We start from the raw sequence: 18957 nt of genomic DNA, 5'->3' as shown, positions 1-18957 counted from the left end.
GTATTGCCACTGGTGGGAAATTGAGCATGGAGAGATAATGCCAGCACTCAGGAGGCAGAGGCAGGTGGATCTCTGTGAATTTGAGGCCACCCTGGTGTACAAAGTAAATTCTAGAATATCCAAGGCTATCCAGAGAAACCCTGTCTTGAAAAACTAAAAAGAAAAAAAGAAAACTCAGAACACTGCCATTTTGTGGGCACTAGATCAGGCCTCTCTGGACTGACCCTGTGGTTTATTTTCCTTACACATTTAAACATAGTAGAACTTGTGACCTGTGACCTTTACAATAAGAATGAGTTCTGTTGGCTGATAAACAGAGCTCAGGTCTAGAAGGATTTGTGATAAGCAGGATAGATTCTCTTGGTGGAGGATGCCAAAGTTCGTGGGGCCTCTTTCATAGGGATGTGTTCTATTCACTTGAGAGACAAAGCTCAGTATCAAGGCCTAGCCAGTTGCTCAGGATACTGGGGGATCCAGGAAGGCTGGATCACAGAATGACAGAATGAGCACTGGTTGATAGACCACTTTTCACTCTGGCATTCTAGGTGACTCTCTGTCACTCATTTCCTTCCATTGAAGAAAATAGGCCCACATGACTGACAGTCCTGGTTTCTCCAGTGCTTATTCTAAGCTGTGCTTCCTACACATGTCCTTCCTAATGCAGTGTGTTTGGTCAAAAAGGATGGCCTTCCATCATAGAGGAGGACAAGTCACACACACGCGCCCCCCCCCCCCGCCCCTCCAAATGAGTTCTTAGTGTAGTAACTTCATTCTCGATAATTTTTACATTGATTTTCTTCTAAAGCTTTTTAGGGATGTGGTAATAGGAGCTGGAAGTACTGACTCATAGCTGTTATTCCAGCACTTGGATGGCTGAGACAAAAGCATTGCTGTGAGTTGGAGGCCAACCTGTGCTATATAGTGAGATTTGTGCAACCCTGGGGTATGCAGTAAAATCCCTGTTTGATCCTCCCTGTCCCTCATCCCCACCCCCACAATTAGTAATGAGACCATGTAAAAGTTTCATTTCAGACTTCAGGTATAAAAATGAACCTGGACAATTCCAAGATTCTATTCTTAAGAAAGTCATTTGCAGGAAAGCAAGAATGATGAGATAAGCAAAGAAAGAATATTTGGTTGAAGATCTGTGTCTTTTATTGAGTCTTTGTTACCAACTTCACTCTTCCACTGCTGTCTACTTTTTTCTTTGTTTTTAAATTTTTTCCCTTACTTATTTTACTTTATGTGTATTTGGGTATTTTGCCTGCACATGTGTCTGGTGCCGGCTGAGGCCAGAAGAGGGAATTGAATACCCCTGGAACTGGAGTTACATTTATGAGCTACCATATGGGTACTGGGAACCAAACCAGTGCACTTAACCTCTTGAGTGATCTCTCCAGCCCCTATATCTACTTCTTTGACCCTTTATGGCAGCCTGAACAAACAGTTCTTGAAATAATATGATTTGAAATTGGCTTGAAATAATATAATTGCATATAATTGTATGTAATATCAGTAATATCAGTCTACCAAAATTGTATAAGCACATAAAAAGGACTTTTCTGTTTTTTATTCTATTGATCTAAAATTAATATAGCAATTAATTAGAATTAAGTATTGGAATTAAGTATTAAGAATTAACATGATCTCTGTGCCATTCAACTCTGAGTTGCTATCATGAATTCTTCTTAAATTTGAGTGGGGCTGTTTTAGAAGGGAAATGATTTATGTACACTTATATAATTGTCATTTAAACCCACAGTGTCTTTCAAAGGTGCTTGAATATGAAAATGCTTAATCACTCATTACTTATCTCTTCAATGAGTTGAAAAATAGGTGTAGAGAACTGAAGTAAATGAAAATTCAGTGTTATGAAGGATAAAACCAGATGGAAATCCTTGGGTACAGCATGAGCTCTCCCAGAATACCTTCTAACAGATTTGTGTCAGATAACATCTATCCAGTCAGAGGCTGAGAAGCTGTGGCAGAGTCCTTAGTAATTTTGTAGTTTTTTGTTTGTTTGTTGTTTTGTTTTTCAAGGCAGGGTTTCTCTGTGTAGCTTTGCACCTTTCAGGAACTCGCTTTGTAGACCAGGCTGTCCTCGAACCCACAGAGATCCGACTGCCTCTGCCTCCCAAGTGCTGGGATTAAAGGCGTGCACTACCACCGCCCAGCATAATTTTGTAGGTTTTTTTTTTTTTTTTTCTGTTCATGGATGCAGACAGGTTCAAGTTAGCCTGTTTTGTTTTGTTGTTTGTTTGTTTGTTTGTTTTGAGGCAGGATCTCACTATATAACCCAGGCTAGCAAGAACTCATTATGTAGATCAGACTGACCTCAAGCTGACAGAGAGCCACCTGCCTCTGCCTCCTGGGTGCTGGCTTACTTTAGAATTCAACTTACTGGTAATGACATTCTCTTAGCTGTGAGATATCATCTATGAGAGCAATACAGAAAGGGCAGAGAGCTAGAGAAATAACTCAGTTGGTTAAGGGTACTTATGGCAATAAGTACTCATAGTTATTGTCAGCAGTCAGTTACTGTCCGTGGTCACCTTGACACAAACCCAGAGTTACCTGAAAAGAGGGAGCCTTTTCTTAGTTACTAATTATTGTAGGAGGGCCCAACCCCCTGTGGGCAATGCTACCCCTGGGTAGGTGGTTGTATAAGAGCAGGCTGAGCATTAGCTAGGGGAATCCAGCCCATTAAGCAGCATTCCGCTACGGTCTCTGCTTCAATTTCTGCATCCTGGTTTCCACCTGGAGCTCCTACAGTGGCTTGCCTTGGTTATGAGCTGCAACATGGAACTGAAATAAACCTTTTCCTTTTTAAGTTGCTTTTAATCAGGATGATCTCAGCAATGAGAAACAAACTCAAACATGGTTCTTGCAGAGAACCTATTCTTGTGGTTCCCAACACCCATATCAGGCGGCTACAACTGCCTGTAACTCCAGTTCCAGAGAATCTGATGCCCTTTGGCCTCTGTGTGTACCTGCATATACATAGTACACATAAACTCACAGAGATACACATACAGACATATAAAAATAAATAAATCTTAGGAAAAAAAACACAGAATTTCCTCTTTAGCATAGAATTGGTGTTAGAAGCTTCCTCCTATATAAACAGAAGTGATAATGTAAGGAATTTCTTCACTGAAGGAAACCTGTGCTTGGTTCTCCCTTTTCTTTTCTTCTTTTGTTTCCGTAATTTTAGATACATCTGCAGTCACTGAGTGTATAGGGTTCTTCTTACACTGCACGGGTTTTTATGGTTCAAACGTTTCTTTACAGATGGAGCAATTTTAGCACTGAAATCTCACTTAGGTTATTTCAAATACAGTACTTTCTGTAAATTTATCCTTTTGTTTATTTTGTATATGCCTTTTCCTCTACTAATCTAAGTAAAAATCAAGTAATCCACTGTGGTTGATATATTGTGCACCCCGATAAACTTATCTGGGGGTCAGAGAACAGAACAGCCACAATATTAAACATAGAGGTTAGGCAGTGGTAGCACACACCTTTAATTCTAGCATTCCAGAGGCAGAGATCCGTCTGGATCTCTGTAAGTTCAAAGCCACACCAGAAACAGCCAGGCATGGTGACACATGCCTTTAATCCCAGGAAGTGATGGTGGGAAGCAGAAAGGTATAAAAGGCGTGAGGACCAGGAACTAAGCTTTTAGGCTTTTGAGCAGCAGTTCAGCTGAGATTCATTTGGATGAGAACTCAGAGGCTTCCAGTCTGAGGAAACAGGATCAGCTGAGGAATTGGCAAGGTGAGGTGGCTGTGGCTTGTTCTGCTTCTCTGATCTTCCAGCATTTACCCCAATAACTGTCACTGGGTTCGTTTTTATTAATAAGACCTTCTAACAATTCATGCTACAATCCACAGAGAAACCCTGTCTCGAAAAACAAAAAAAGAAAACCAAGAATCAAGAAATCAAGACATCCTTAAGGAATATGATGTATCCAGATACACTAAAATGTTGCTGTGTGTCTCTTCAGTTTGCTAAAGAAAAATCAAAAGAAAACCACTGATACAACAGTTTTTAAAAAAGTATCAGTGGGTAAAATTGCTTCTATTTTTCTTCTAGCAACTTCTTTAACAACTTCAACAACAACAGCTTCTTTGAGATAGTGTCTCACTACATGGCTCAAGCTGATTTAGGATTTGTAATCCATCTGCCTCAGTTCCTGAGTGCTGGGGGCTGCATGTGCACCAGTACCAAACTAAATAATAGAAATTCTGAAAGGTGCTAGTGAAAAGTGGCTATGATGGGTATGAATAAGAATGGCGCCCAGAGGCTCATTGCCTTAGTTAGTGTTCTATTGCTGTGAAGAGCCACTATGATCAAGGCAGCTCTTATAAAAAGAAGGCATTTCATAGTGGCTGGCTTACAGTTTCAGGGGTTTAGTTCCCTTCCTTCCTTCCTTCCTTCCTTCCTTCCTTCCTTCCTTCCTTCCTTCCTTCCTTCCTTCTTTCCTTCTTTCCTTCTTTCCTTCCTTCCCTCCCTGAGACAGAGTTTCTATGCCTTGGCTGTCCTGGAACTTGCCCTGAAGACCAGGCTGGCCTTGAACTCAGAGATCCACCTGCCTCTGCCTGGGATTAAAAGTGTGTGCCACCAAACCTGGCAGGTTTAGTCCATTTTCATCATTGACAGGGAACATGGCAGCATACAGACAAACCTAGTACTGGAGGAGAAGCTGAGAGTACTATGGCAGCAGGAAGAAACACCGGGACTGGCTTGGGCTTTGGAAACCTGAACCAACACCCCGTCTTCCCCCCCTCACCCCCAGGGACACACTTCCTCCAACAAGGCCACACCTACTCCAACAAGGCCACATTTCTTTTTTGTTTTGTTTTGTTTTGGTTCGTTTTTTTATTAAGAAATTTTCTATTCACTTTACATACCAACCACAGATCCCCCCTCTTCCCTCTCCCCGCCCCCCAGCCTTCTGATTCCCCATGGGAGACCTTGATTTGGAAAGTGGTGGGTTGGGGGGAAAGGTCACACTTCTTAATCCCTCTCAAATAGTGCTACTCCCTAATTACGGCATTCAAATATATGAGCCTATAGGAGCCATTCTCATTCAAACCACTATACTCGTATAGGTGTGGCCTTGTTTGAGGAAGTATGTCACTGGGTGGAGGGCTTTGAGGTTTCAAAAGCCCATACAGGCCCAGTCCGTCTTCTCTCTCCCCTCTGCTCTTCTCTCCTCCTCTCCCTTCCCCTCCTCATCTATCTATCTATCTATCTATCTATCTATCTATCTATCTATCTATCTAAATATCTGTCTATCTATCTATCTTTCTATATCTCTATATCTCTATATATCTCTCTCTATCTTTCTCTTTTTCTCCGTTTCTGTGTTCCTGTCCTCCCTCCTTCCCCCGTGGATCAGGATATAGCTCTCAGCTACTGCCTCCACACCCTCCCCCCTTTATTTACTTCTTCAGACAGATGTAAAAATTAGTGAATTTTTATAAAAGAAAAACCACCCTAATATATGTATGTACTCTTTTTTTTTTTTGCTTTATTTACTGTATAGCATATAGTTATCTAGCAGTTGGAGTACTGAAGCTCTTCTCTTCAAAATGTCAAAGATTGCTGAGCATGGCAGCACTCTGGCAGAGGCAGGCTAATCTCTTTCAGTTCAAGGCCAGCCTGGTCTATATAGACAGTTCCAGTGAAGTCCTGTCTCAAAAATAAAACAACATAACAACAAAGATTGATAGGATAGTTACTATATGATTGACTCAACTTTGTATTTTAATAATTGAACCCTATTATGCATGTTCATGCTTGATGATTGAAGAAGTCAGCACCAGAACTTAGAATTAAATAGTAAGCCAGTTATTCATGTATTATTTTAAGAGTTTGTATCTAATATTTATTTTGAACAGTCATTTTCAAAACACTGAAACTGCAACGAAAAAAAGTACAATTTAAGATTGCCTGTAAATGCCAGGTGGTGGTGGCAGCTGTGCATGCCTTTAATCCCAGCACTCAGGAGGCAGAGGCAGGCAGATCTCTGTGAGTTCGAGGCCAGCCTGGTGTACAGAGTGAGTTCCAGGACAGCAGAGCTACACAGAGAAACTCTGTCTCAAAAAAAAGAAAGAAAGGCAAGATTGCCTGCAAACATCAGTTTCCTAACTAATGTATAAGTGGCAGGTTAAAGGTATTGGGATATTTTGCCAGTCTCTGTTCCCATTCTGTTCCCAGCATGGACTGTCAATGCTCTTTACTTTTCCACGTGCTGGAAATTGATCCCCAGTCTTCTGCAAGAGCAGCCACTGCTCCAAACTACTGAGCCTTCTTTCCAGCCCCCCCCCATTCTATCTACCTTTGTCTGTCTGTCTGTCTGTCTGTCTGTCTGCGTATCTATCTATCTATCTATCTATCTATCTATCTATCTATCTATCTATCCGTCTGTCTGCCTGCCTATCTATCTATCTATCTATCTATCTATCTATCTATCTATCTATCTATCTATCATTTATTTCCAAGACAGAATCTCACTGTGTAGCTATGGCTGTCCTGGAACCCACTATGTAGACGAGGCTGGCCTGGATCTCACAGAGATCCACCTGCCTCTTCCTCCCTAGTTCTGGGATTTAGCGTGTATGCTACTATGCCTATTTCCCATGCTGTTACTTTAAAAACCATTTTTAATTTTTCTTTTCGAGACAGGGTCTCACACTGTTGTCCAGGTTCCTCAGGAACTTACTGTATAGCCCAGACTGGCCTCAGATTCATGACAGTCCTCCTGCTTCAGCCTCCCAAGGGCTAGGATTATAAGCATGAGTCCCTGAACCCTGCCTCTTGTCAAATTATTCTTAAAATGTGTATAATTTTTTAGTTGTATGTCAAAAGAGTTATGAAAAAAGAATTCTAGGAAGTGGGTATAACAAATAATCTAAAGTTCAGATATTTAAACATTTTAGATCTCATATTGCCTAAGATCTGAAATGTTTAAATATCTATCTAAACATGAGTCAACCAGATGGTTCAGTGTATGAAACTGTTAAGTTTGAGAACCTGAATTCTGACTCTAAGACCCATATAGTAAAAAGCTACAAGTTGCCCTTTGACCTCCATGCACAGGCCTTCCCCCTACACACACACACACACACACACACACACACACACACACACACACACACACACAAAGTAATACAATTAAAAAAAAATATGAGGCTGAAGAGATCAGTGATCTTGTTCTTTCAGAGGACCTGGGTTCAGTTCCCAGCACCCACATGGGCAGCTCATAGCTATTCTTAATCCTTCTTCTGGCTCTGCAAGCTCCTGTACATGTGGGACACAAATACATAAACTCAGGTTCACATATATACTTAAAATATATAAATCTTAAAAATAAATGTATGTTTACATATATAAACATGAAGTATAAATGTCTATATATACCATAAATATTAGGGATCTGGATTCCGAGTTTGTTTTGAAATGTGGAGTTCCTTTTTTCCTTTCATTTACCTTTTCTTTGTTGTTGAGACAGACCAGGCTGACCTCACAGAGTGCCTCCTGAGTGTTTGGATTAAAGACCTGCCCCACCATGTCCACTCATTTACATTTTCTGTGAAAATAACTTTAGGTTAGCAATTTTTGTATCTGGTTCTAAATAGGTAATATGTTTAAGAGTTGTTTAAAATTTGGTCTTTTTTTTTTTCTTTTAAACAGGAATCTTCCTGCGAAGTCTGTGGAAGAAGCCTTACGTCACCGGCAGGAGTATGATGAGATGGTGGCTGAAGCTAAAAAACGAGGTATATTTGATTCACAAGGTTAATTTGCAGGGTTTTATTATGAAGATGATCTTATTTTTCTCCAGCAATTTTTATAATTTAGGTTTATTTTGGAGTTTGTTGTTTGTTTTGGCTTAGGTTTTTTATTTTATTTTAATTTTTTTGAGACAGAGTCTTACCATGAAGCCCCTCTGGCCTTGAGCTCATCATCTATTTCAGGACTCAGTCTCTTTAGTTCTGGGATTATAGGTGTAAGCCACCATGCCCAGATTTAGTTTGTTTGTTTTCTTTTTTAAAGAAGATTATAAAGATATTATCCTATTGTTTCACTTGAATAGTATTTAGACTTTCGGCCTTTTACATTATAACCATTTTCATGCAATGACAATCACTCTTCCTGTGTTACTTATAGTTTTCTATATTACTCTGAGAATATAATTTGAATCTAAAATTTGCTTTTATAATTAGTAAAGTCTGTCTAAAGTCTCAGTGTTGTCATTTGTCTCATAAAGAAATACTATCATTAGCGCAAATTCATGTTTTTATTCATTCTTTTTTCCTCCAACTCTCTCTACCTAGTATATATGAGTGTACTTTAACAGTATGTATAAAATGTGTTGACCATCATTAGTTAAGGGTAAATACTCATTTTTTACAATATATATAATATATAATGTGTATTATATATAATTTTTTCTAATATATATAAGATATTTATTTTGTATATGTTTTAAGGCAAAATTTATTAACTGATTTTTTTTTCCCCTTTGGCTTAAGTGAATGGGATGGAGTATGTAATACTAGCATATAGTTCTGCTTTATGCTATTGCTTTGGAAGTCAAGTTGTGTCTTTAATGCTAGAGTAAACATAATGTATGGAAGCCCAGTAACTGAAAATGCCTAATTACTTGAACATTGGTTGAATTTTTTTTTAAGATTATTTATTTATTATGTATACAACATTCTGCCTCTACATATGCCTACACGCCAGAAGAGGGCGCCAGATATCATTACAGATGGCTGTGAGCCACCACGTGGTTGCTGGGAATTGAACTCAGGACCTCTGGAACAGCAGGCAGTGCTCTTAGCCTCTGAGCCTTCTCTCCAGCCCACATTGGTTGAATTTATTTTAATATATAGAATTAAAAATATTTCTTGAGTTTGAGGCCAGCCTGATCTATAAAGCAAGTTCTAAAACAGCAGGGCTCCACAGAGAAACCCTGTACTGCAAAAACAAACAAAAACTACATAGCCAGTGAGCTCTTATTTACTACTTTACCTTGACTTTACTATTTGACTAATATTTATTGAGTAGATGGTACATTGTATAGTAGAAATAATAATGAGTTGGGAATGCTTTAGGCTTAATCCTATTTTATGTGATCTCTGGTTGTGGTACTCTGAATAGGCCCACTGTTTCCTTAACTATAAAATTGGAAGCAGGTGACTAGATTGGGTTTTCAACCTCTTGTTTACAGCTTCTTTCTTAAAAACATCTTACATACAATAAACATACATGAAACATAAATGTGGAGCCAGTGCTTGGCTTCTTGTTTGCCTCTCAAGATAGTTTCTGAGGCATGCAGGAAACACAATTTGAAAATACTTCGGCTAGCTGATCTTCTACAAGTTCTTGCTGGTTCTAAAATTTTTTTTATAACTTTTGATGTTTTTGTTTATTTGTTTTTTTGAGACAGGGTTTCTCTGTGTAGCCCTGGCTGTCCTGGAACTTGCTCTGCAGACCAAGCTCACCTTGAACTCACAGAAATCCATCTGCCTCTGCCTCCAAAGTGCTGGGATCAAAGGCATATGCTACCATCGTCCGGCTTTATAACTCTTTATTTATAGCCCACTTTCCTCTATATTTGAGGCAGCTTTTGTTCCAAAATTGTGACCTCTAAATTCAGAGGTGCTTTAGTTTTGTTTGTTGAGAAATTTTTATTTTAATCTAATTAGTAAAATAAAACACCATGCTAAAAGGTATTTATATAGTAATAGTGTCATTAGCAAAATTATTTTTAATGTCATATTTATGTTGAAATTAATAAAAATCCATTGTGTGAAAAAATGGCTCTTAGTTGCTTGCAGTTTTTTAATATAATTATTTCATGAAAAGATTTCATTTTGTAGATTAAGTAAACAAAAATATGTTGCATAACCAGCCAGCATAGTGGTACACACCTGTATTCCCAGTCCTAGGCCTAGAGGCTGTGCTAGAAGGATGAAGTACATGTGAGGACAACCTGGTATACATAATGAATTTCAGGCTATCCAGGAAGAGACCTGTCTTAAGATACCCTGGGGATGTAAATCAGTTGGGAGAGTGTCTGCCTGGGTAGACCCTCAATATTGCATAAACCGGGAGTGGTGGCACACTGTAATCTGTAATCTGTAATCCCAGCACTTGAGAGATAGAAGCAGGAATATCAGGAGTTCAGAGTTATCCTAGCTTCATAACAAGTTTGAAGCCAGCCTGGGCTACTTGAGACCCTGTCTTAAAAATAATTAAAGGATATAAGAGAGAAAAAGAGGCAAAGAAAGATGTAGAACAGCCAGAGACAGCATAGGCAGCCTTGTGGAATTTTGTCTCAATGAAAACAAAGCAAAAACAAAAAGAACCAGAAAGAAGTAACCACAGTTTACTGGTCATTTTTTAAAAAATTCTTTTTGCCCATTATCCCATTACTTTTGTAAGATAGGTGATACTTTAAAATGATGTTAAGACAAGGATTTTGTTTTTCTTCTTTTTTCTCCCTTTTTCTTCCTCTCTACTATTAGAAGATTCTTCTTGAAGGAGCCTTTTTTATAGACTTAGGTACACAGGAAGGGATTTTGACCTAGCTCATTTGTATTGAAATAATTCTTACTTGTTCAAAACAGAAATTAAAGAAGCACATAAAAGAAAAAGAATAATGAAAGAACGATTTAAGCAGGAAGAAAGCATTGCAAGTGCAATGGTAATTTGGATCAATGAGATACTGCCCAATTGGGAAGTGATGTAAGTAAGCAGATTTTCCAGAAGTTTAGTGTGTCTCCAAATATTTCATCTTTTCAAAGTCTATATTACCACTCTCAGCATGTATCTTATGCTGTAACTAAATTTTACTATTAACCATTACCTGAAACTCTTCATGTTTATCTCTACTCCTTCATGAACTCTTGTCTCTAATGCATACTTTTCTTACTGGCCATCCTCTGTACTGTCAAAATCTTACCTGTCCTCTGGAACCCATGGAATATGAGCTGACTCAAGAAACTTTTTGTCTTCTGAATTACAATTTTTCTTAATTCTAATATAACACTAATTATAAAAGATTCATTATTGGAGGAACTCACTAAATAGAAAAAAATATAAAGTACATTTATCAGATGTTAAAAAAGTTTCTAAAGTTGAGTATGATGCCTGTGATCCCAGCAATCTGGATGCTGAGACAGGAGGATTGCCATGAATTTAGTGCCAGCCTGGGTCATGGAGTGAATTCCAGACCAGCCAGAACTACCTAGACAGACTGTATCTATAAATAAATAGATACATTAGAAAAGAAAGAAGAATAAAAGGTATTTTTAAATGCTATTCTCTTAACTAAGAAAATTCGTAAAATACGATCTTTCCCCTGTAAAATTCCTGTAGTATTTTGAGGCTACCATTCCTCTTGCCCACCCCCTTTGGTCTTTTCTTTTTTGACAATATTTCTACATATGTTTTTATCTTCCCTCTGGACTAAAGGGTTGAAGGATACCTTCTACAATGTATGTTGGATCTACATTGACAATTTGTTAAATATTGGAAATGTGACAGACACAGTAGTCCCATTTATCTACACTCTTACTTTGTGAAGTTTCGGTTGCTTGTGGTCTAAAAATGGAAAATTAACTAATTAAATATAAATAGAAAATTCTAGAAATTAAAACTCAGAAGCTTTAAATTGTGTGCCCTTCTGAGAAGCACAGTGAAATCTATTTTGCACTACTTTGTCATGGCCATATATTATCTTTTGTGCAACATGTCCATGCAGTATACATGACCTGCCCATTTCTCACTCAGTGACATTTCCATTACCTGAGCTACTGTCATATATTGCAGAGATTCTGTTAAGTAACTCTTCTTTCACTTATATAAGAGTAGGGATGCTGGTGATCACATTTGTCAAGGAGAAGCTGTAAAATACTTCCTTTAAGTAGAAAAACTAGAAGTACCCTATTTTGAGTGAGAGAGAAGCAATATTTATATAACATTATAATATATCCTTTTATTGTTAGCTATTGTTCATCTCTTATTGTGTCCAAATTATAAATTCAAATTTAACATTATATTTGTGTAAGAAAAATCTCTAGTTTGATACTATTTGTGATTTTGGAGTTTAGAATATATTCTCTGCAGATAAAGAAACTCTTAAATTGTCTGTGTTAAGTAGTTGCATTTGAGTCTTAGTACTTCTATAAGGCATTTATATTTTTACTTACATTTATCCTACTCAAGGTTATCTAGCTCAAGGTTGGAGAAGCTAAGTGATTTGCTCAAGGTTATACAATGCATGGTTGAACTAGATTTGAATCTAGGTCTAATGGCAAAGCCTATACTCTTTGAGTGAACAACTGCTCCTTAAAGACTAGGGCTTTAACCAGGCCTCACCCATCTTTGTGATTTTAGTTTTGTTATTAAATTGGCAGTACACTTTATGTCCTTTTTATTTTGAATAATTTTCCATATGGTTTTGATTTTCTGATTGTATCTTTAGTATAAGTGACACTGTCAGAGGCCATTCCCTTTCATTTCCCTTAGTCCATCTTAGAGGGCTTTCACAGTCCATAGGCTTGAATTCAAAGGAAAGAATGCATCACATACTTAACACTTTAAATTCGTAAAAATCATCTGATCACTTGGCCGTAGGTAAACCATCATGCAACTAGTATTTTTGGTATAAAAAGTAACTTTTTCCTTTTTTCTCCTCCTTTAATTCTAGGCGTAGTACAAGAAGAGTTCGAGAATTGTGGTGGCAGGGATTGCCCCCTAGTGTTCGTGGGAAAGTTTGGAGTCTAGCTGTAGGAAATGAACTAAATATCACTCCTGGTTTGTATTCTATATTCAGTTATTCCCACACATACAAATGATCATCTCAGAGTTTTATAAATCATATTAGTAGAGTTGCCATTAAACAACACTACCATCTATGTCACTTTCAGAGCATGCCTCACGCCCTCCCAAATTTTGTAATAGTTAATGAGTTTTTGTATATCATTATATACGTAAGATTTGTGGGCTTTTCCCTTTAGTTTATAGCTATCACAGTAGGTTTTTTTTTTTTTGGCATCCAAATACTCCAAATGTAGATGATTTAAAGCTTGTGAGAGTCTGTGCAGTGAAAAATAAGTACTCACAGGAGATGCTAGTCTAGCGCCTGGATGGACGGACTCCCTCTGTGTTCAGACAATAAACAATGTACTGAGGGAACTTAATTTGATTTTTTTTTCCCCTGCTGAATGTCTATCCAAACTAGGCTTTTTATTTAGAGTTTGGGATTTTTTTTCCTTAATTTTTTAAGTTAACAAAGTAATAGGTTCACTAAGCAGTTTTGGTTGTGTTATGCTGTTTAGATTTTATTTTTAAAGCTTAGCCAGGCTATAGCTCAGTATGTAGTCCTAGCACTTGGGAGGCTGAAACAGCTTTGCTGCAGTTTTGAGGCTAGCTGGGGCTACATAATGAGTTGTAGGCCAGACTAGGCTACAATGTCTATAGAACCTGTATCAGAAAACCTAATAAAATGATAATGGTAATTATGATGATGATGACGATAAAGTTTAGGAAAAAAAAGAGACTTTCAGGGAATTGCCTTAAGTCTCTTAAAACCTCAACGAGTATTAAAATGCTAGAGTAGTTTTGATGAGCCAAATAAAAAGTCAAAGTAGAATTAGGATAGTACCAAATACAATATTTCTTTTTTAAAGTAGGCATGACACATGCCTGTAATCCTACCAGTGTAATCTCAGCATAGGAGACATAGAAACAGGAGGATCAGAAATTCAAGGTCATTCTGTGCTACATAGTTGAAGGGCTACATGAGATTGACTCCAAAAAAAATTTTTTTTAACAAAATAGGTGGCAATCAGCCTGAGTGGTAATGTTAATACTAGATAGTTAGACAGTTATGTATAATACCATAGGAGACTTTGATGTCTTAATAATAGAAGTAATATATTGTATGGCTGAGGGTGTAACTCTGTAAAGTGCTTACCTAGCATGAATGTGGCTCTGGGCTTGGTCCTCAGCACTGCATCAACCAGATATAACTGTAATCCCAGCGCTCAGGAGGTGGAGACACTAGGACCATAAACTCAAGGTCATCCTCTACTACTTACTGAGTTTAAGACCAGCTTGGGCTACATGAAACATTTTCTCAAAAAAAGGGGTGGGGAGGCCGGGCGGTGGTGGCGCACACCTTTAATCCCAGCACTCGGGAGGCAGAGCCAGGCGGATTTCTGTGAGTTCGAGGCCAGCCTGGGCTACCAAGTGAGTTCCAGGAAAGGCGCAAAGCTGCACAGAGAAACCCTGTCTCGAAAAACCAAAAAAAAAAAAGGGGTGGGGGAGTAAAAGGGAATATATTGTTACTGTTATTTTTTAAGTACACCTTTAATATTTATTGAAAAAAATATAAGCAGTAATATAAACTTTAAGTGTTTTCCACCCAGACTGTTCTTGATCTTACTGTCAGTACAGTTTGGCTGTACTATATAATGTGCCTACTGATTTTCACTGTGCTGGCCAGATCAACACACAAGCTAGAGCAGCGCTGTAGCACTCGGCTTATTCTTAGAGTCTAAGAAGTTAAAGTGCAGTGAAATACTTACAGGGCATGACTGAGAATAACTTAGAGAAATATTTCCAAAGTATCTACAAAAATCAAACCTTTTAGGGCCAGTGAGATAGCTCCAGTCAGAGCGCTTGCAGTGAAAGCCTGGGAGGTGGAAGAAGAACCCACTCCACACAGCTGTCTTTCTCTGGCCTCCGCACATGCCCTGGACACATGTTGCCCCCATAACAATAAGTACATTTTAAATAAAAAAGAAATCATTGATCTGTTTATTTCGGTTCTAAGAATAGACTAGTAGGAAATAGATAGAATTGGGTTCAAAAGTTTTTTGCTGTAATTGACATTAACATGAAATTGGATAAAATTATAAAAATCAAAATGCCTGTTTTTTATTTGGTTTTTGTTATTTGTTTTTTGAGACAGAGTTTCCCTGTGCAGTCCTGGCTGTCCTGGTACTAGCTCTGTTGACCAGACTGACCTTGAATTCACAGAGATCCGCCTGCCTCTGCCTCCTCAGTGCTGGGATTAAAGGAGTGTGCCACCACTGCCTGGCCAAATGCTCATTATTAATCATTAAAGTGATATCAACTGTAGACATTACAGTAACTTGATTTTTAAAAGTTGAGTTTTCACCAGAGGCAGAAGCAGGGAGATCTTGGAGTTTGAGATGAGCCTAGTCTACATAGTAAGTTTCAGGCTAGCCAGGTACCACATAGTGAGACCCTGTCTCAAAGAAAATTTTTTATTTTTAAAATTCTTAAAAGTACCGTGTAATGAACATTTAAAAAGTAGAATTGGAGTTTATTAAGACATTTTAATGCAGATTGAGCACTAAGAAAGAAAGGAAGACATACTCAAGAACATAGGTGTAGGCTTCTAAAGGGAGTCACAGCATGTTCTTTCAACTTTTAAAAACAGAAAACTTTCTGGGCTGTGGTGATGCATGCCTTTAATCCCAGCACTCGGGAGGCACAGGCAGGGGAGTCTGAGGCCATCCTGGTCTACAGATCGAGTTCCAGGACAGATAGGGATACACAGGGAGACCCTGTCTCAAAAAAACAAAAAAGGGGGGAGGGTGCGTTGGAGAGATGGCTTAGCAATTAAGAACATTTGTCTTGGGGCTGGAGAGATGGCTCAGTGATTAAGAGCACTGGCTGCTCTTCCAGAGGTCCTGAGTTCAATTCCCAGCAACCACATGGTGGCTCACAACCATCTGTAATGAGATCTGGTGCCCTCTTCTGGTGTTCAGGTACATGCAAGCAAACACTATGTATAGATAATAAATAAATAAATCTTTAAAAAAAAAAAAAGAACATTTGTCTTGCAGAGGACCTAGGTTTGGTACCCATCATTCCAGTGGCAGCTAACAACAGTTTAATTCCAGCTGCAGAGCATCTGATGCCTGCTTCTGTCCTTACAAGCACTGCACACACTAAGTGCATGTACACATGTACAGACAAAACACCCAGTGTCCATACGCATAAAACAAACAAACAACTTTTAGAGAGCTGGGTGAGATGGCTCATCTTGTAGAGGTGCTTTCCACAAAGCCTGATGATGTTGATGCCCGGGTCCTACATGGAGAGAACCAGGTCCCACAAGTTGTCCTCTGACCTTCACACATACCCTGTTCCATCCAAATAATGAAATAATTTAAAAAAAAAACTTTAAAAAAAATAGTTTAATGGGCTTGGCATAGTGGCACAGGCCTATAATTTGAACTAGGGGGGTTAAGGCAGAACAATTGGAAATTGAAGACCTATAGAGTTTACAGAGTGAGTTTGAGACCAGCCTGGGAAACTTAGACCCGGTTTCAAGATCTATACAATAGAAGCTAGGCATGGTGATATATGCCTTTAATCCCAGCTTTCAGAATGTAGAGGCAGGCAGATCTTCATGAGTTGAAGGTCAGCGTGGTTTACATAGTGAGTTCCAGGTCAGCCTGGTCTACATAGTGAGACCCTGTCTCAAAGCAATATTAACATCAAAAAACCAAAATAACAACAAAAACAGAAAAAGCCCAACCAAGCAGACTAGGCTGCGTGGTAGAGGGCTTGCTTACCAATGCCCAGGTTTGTAGGTTCATTCTCTACTGTACTGAAAAAGGACAAAGAAAAGGCTGGTAGTATATTATACAGTTTAGTGATAGAGCACTTGACTGGCAAATGCAAAGTCCTGAGTTCAAACCACAGTGCCACCTCCAAAGAGTTTAAGGTAGAATCGTAGATTTTAATATTTACCTTAGAATATGTTAGACTTTATATGACTTAATATAGGTTTCTTGTGCTTTCTATGAGACAAGTTAAAAAGAAATGATTTTCTTAGATTTTAAAAAACACTGACTGGCTGGGTGGTGGTGGTGCAGGATTTTAATCCCAGCACTCAGAAGGCAGAGCCAGGCGGATCTCTGATTTCGAGACCAACCTGGTTTGTGAGATCCAGGACAGGCACCAAAACTATACAGAAAAACCCTGTCTCCAAAAAAACCAGACCAAAACAAAACAAAAAAAGGTATAAAAAACACTGACTGGTGATTATTTGAAAATTTTTTAAAAATTTTCAACTTTTTGTTGCTGATAACTTTGGCTTTAGATATGAGGTGGTAGCTTGCTCCATAAATTAGATATTAAAATGTTATCTAGATAGGCAATAAAGTTATATGTCAATAAAACCAAAAGGCTCAAGGTTGACATGTGTAAATGTCTGTAATATGACTAAGTCATTTATTTTCACTGTAAGTTTAGGTTTTTGTTTTTTGTTTTTTTAAACTAAACAACTATGTATTGAAGAATGAAATAGGGAACTGATTCTCTTCCTTTTCATTGGTGGTGGAAAGAAAGCTCAATCTTGAGTGCAGTGAGCTTCTTTTTTATAACTTTGTTTACTTTCTAATAAGTGACCCCTTATTTGTATTTGTTTTAATTGTGAAATTTATAACTAGAGAATATTAGCTAAGAGTATGGGCTGTACATTAGTCAGGTAGGCTCACATCTGGTTCCACCATGTGTTAGATTGTGACCTTGGGCAGACTACTTACTATCTTAAAGTCTAGCTTTTTTTTTTTTTCATTTGTAAAATGGGGATAAGACCATTAGCTATACCAAAAAATTGTTTTGGCTATTTATAATATGAGTATTTGTGAAAGTGCTCTTTGTTGAATGTCTGTATATCATCATTTCCCCAAAATCTGAGACTAAAATCCTGAAATCAGAGTATTCTCCATTCAAGTATAAGGCACCATCCTTGTCCTGTCTGTAAGCCTGCTTCCGCCTTTCCCTTTTTGGATTCAACATGAAACTGAGACAAAGGTCTTTTTACTGGGGATATTTATTATAAATCTTCTTGGGAAAGTTGCCCTTTGGATTTTTAAAAATTTGTTACCATGTTTTTCTTACTAGATCAATTTTGTGGTTTCCTAATGTGAATGATTTGTCAGCCGGAGCCCTTTCTTCTTCCAAGACAGCTTAAAACTTGGGTAAAGAAGAAAACTGACATGAAAACAGTTTGAAATTAAAAAAAATATATATGCCATTGTTAATTGACAACCTCAGCAATTATATACATAAAATTTTAAATTGCAATTACCTCTTTTACAAATCATGCATAGATTTGGACATAAGTTTGAACTTTTTATTTCTTTGTATTTTATTTTGAAGTAATTTGTAGTAGTGATAAGTAAATAGAAAAGGAAATAGAATTGTAAAGTATGTTTGAAATATATATAGTCAGTTACTTTGTAAGATCTGAGTCTTGACAAGATAAGAATACTTGTTATAGTATAGTATAGTTGTCATACATTGGAATATTGTTAAAAAAAAAAAGAAACAAAAAGGGCTGGGGATTTAACTCAATGATAGAGTCTTGGCCTTGGGTTCAGTCCCCAGCACTGAAAAAAAAAAAAAAAAAATCAAATACCAATCCTGTCTACTAATGTATAACCTCTAAGGGAACAAGGTAAAATGAGATCGATACATACAGTATATCGTCACTTTTTTTTAAAGATTCATTTTTATTGCTTTTAATTATGTGTATATGCCTATGTGTGGGTGTGTGCATATGAATGCAGGTGCCCATGGAGGCCGGAAGTGTAGGATCCCCAGAGCTGTAGTTGCATGTCATTGTGAGTTGCCTGATACGGGTTTGGGGAGCCGAACTTGGGACCCATGCAGGAGTGCTAAGTGCTCTTACTGCTGAGCCATCTCTCCAACCTCAGAGTTTTTATTTTTATTTTTATTTTTTATTTTTTTAAGTTTTATTCATTTATTCACAGCCATACAGTTTATAATATAAGTCTGTGTTTTCACTTGGGTCTGAGCTGCTGCAGGAGCCAGGTGGACACAATAAAACTCCAGCTACAATTATGTATACAGTGTTCTGTCTGCATG

The 18957-nt window shown here is 37.9% G+C and overlaps 1 protein-coding gene across 4 annotated transcripts in view; it reads left to right on the top strand.

The window, feature by feature from the left end:
• Tbc1d12 (TBC1 domain family member 12) overlaps positions 1 to 18957 on the top strand; it is an 86127-nt gene that overhangs the window by 47963 nt on the left and 19207 nt on the right. For 3 of the 4 annotated variants that reach the window (XM_059258484.1, XM_059258468.1, XM_059258492.1), the window contains 3 exons: positions 7702 to 7784; positions 10644 to 10761; positions 12728 to 12834. In XM_059258484.1, coding sequence (XP_059114467.1) covers positions 7702 to 7784; positions 10644 to 10761; positions 12728 to 12834 — 308 coding nt within the window. The remainder of the gene's footprint in view (positions 1 to 7701; positions 7785 to 10643; positions 10762 to 12727; positions 12835 to 18957) is intronic. The other variant, XM_059258474.1, reaches the window with a different exon arrangement.

This window comes from Peromyscus eremicus, chromosome 1 (genome assembly GCF_949786415.1).
Source record: "Peromyscus eremicus chromosome 1, PerEre_H2_v1, whole genome shotgun sequence".
NCBI lineage: Eukaryota > Metazoa > Chordata > Mammalia > Rodentia > Cricetidae > Peromyscus > Peromyscus eremicus.
Note: the sequence above shows the minus strand (reverse complement) of the source record. Positions and strands in the feature narration are given on the sequence as shown.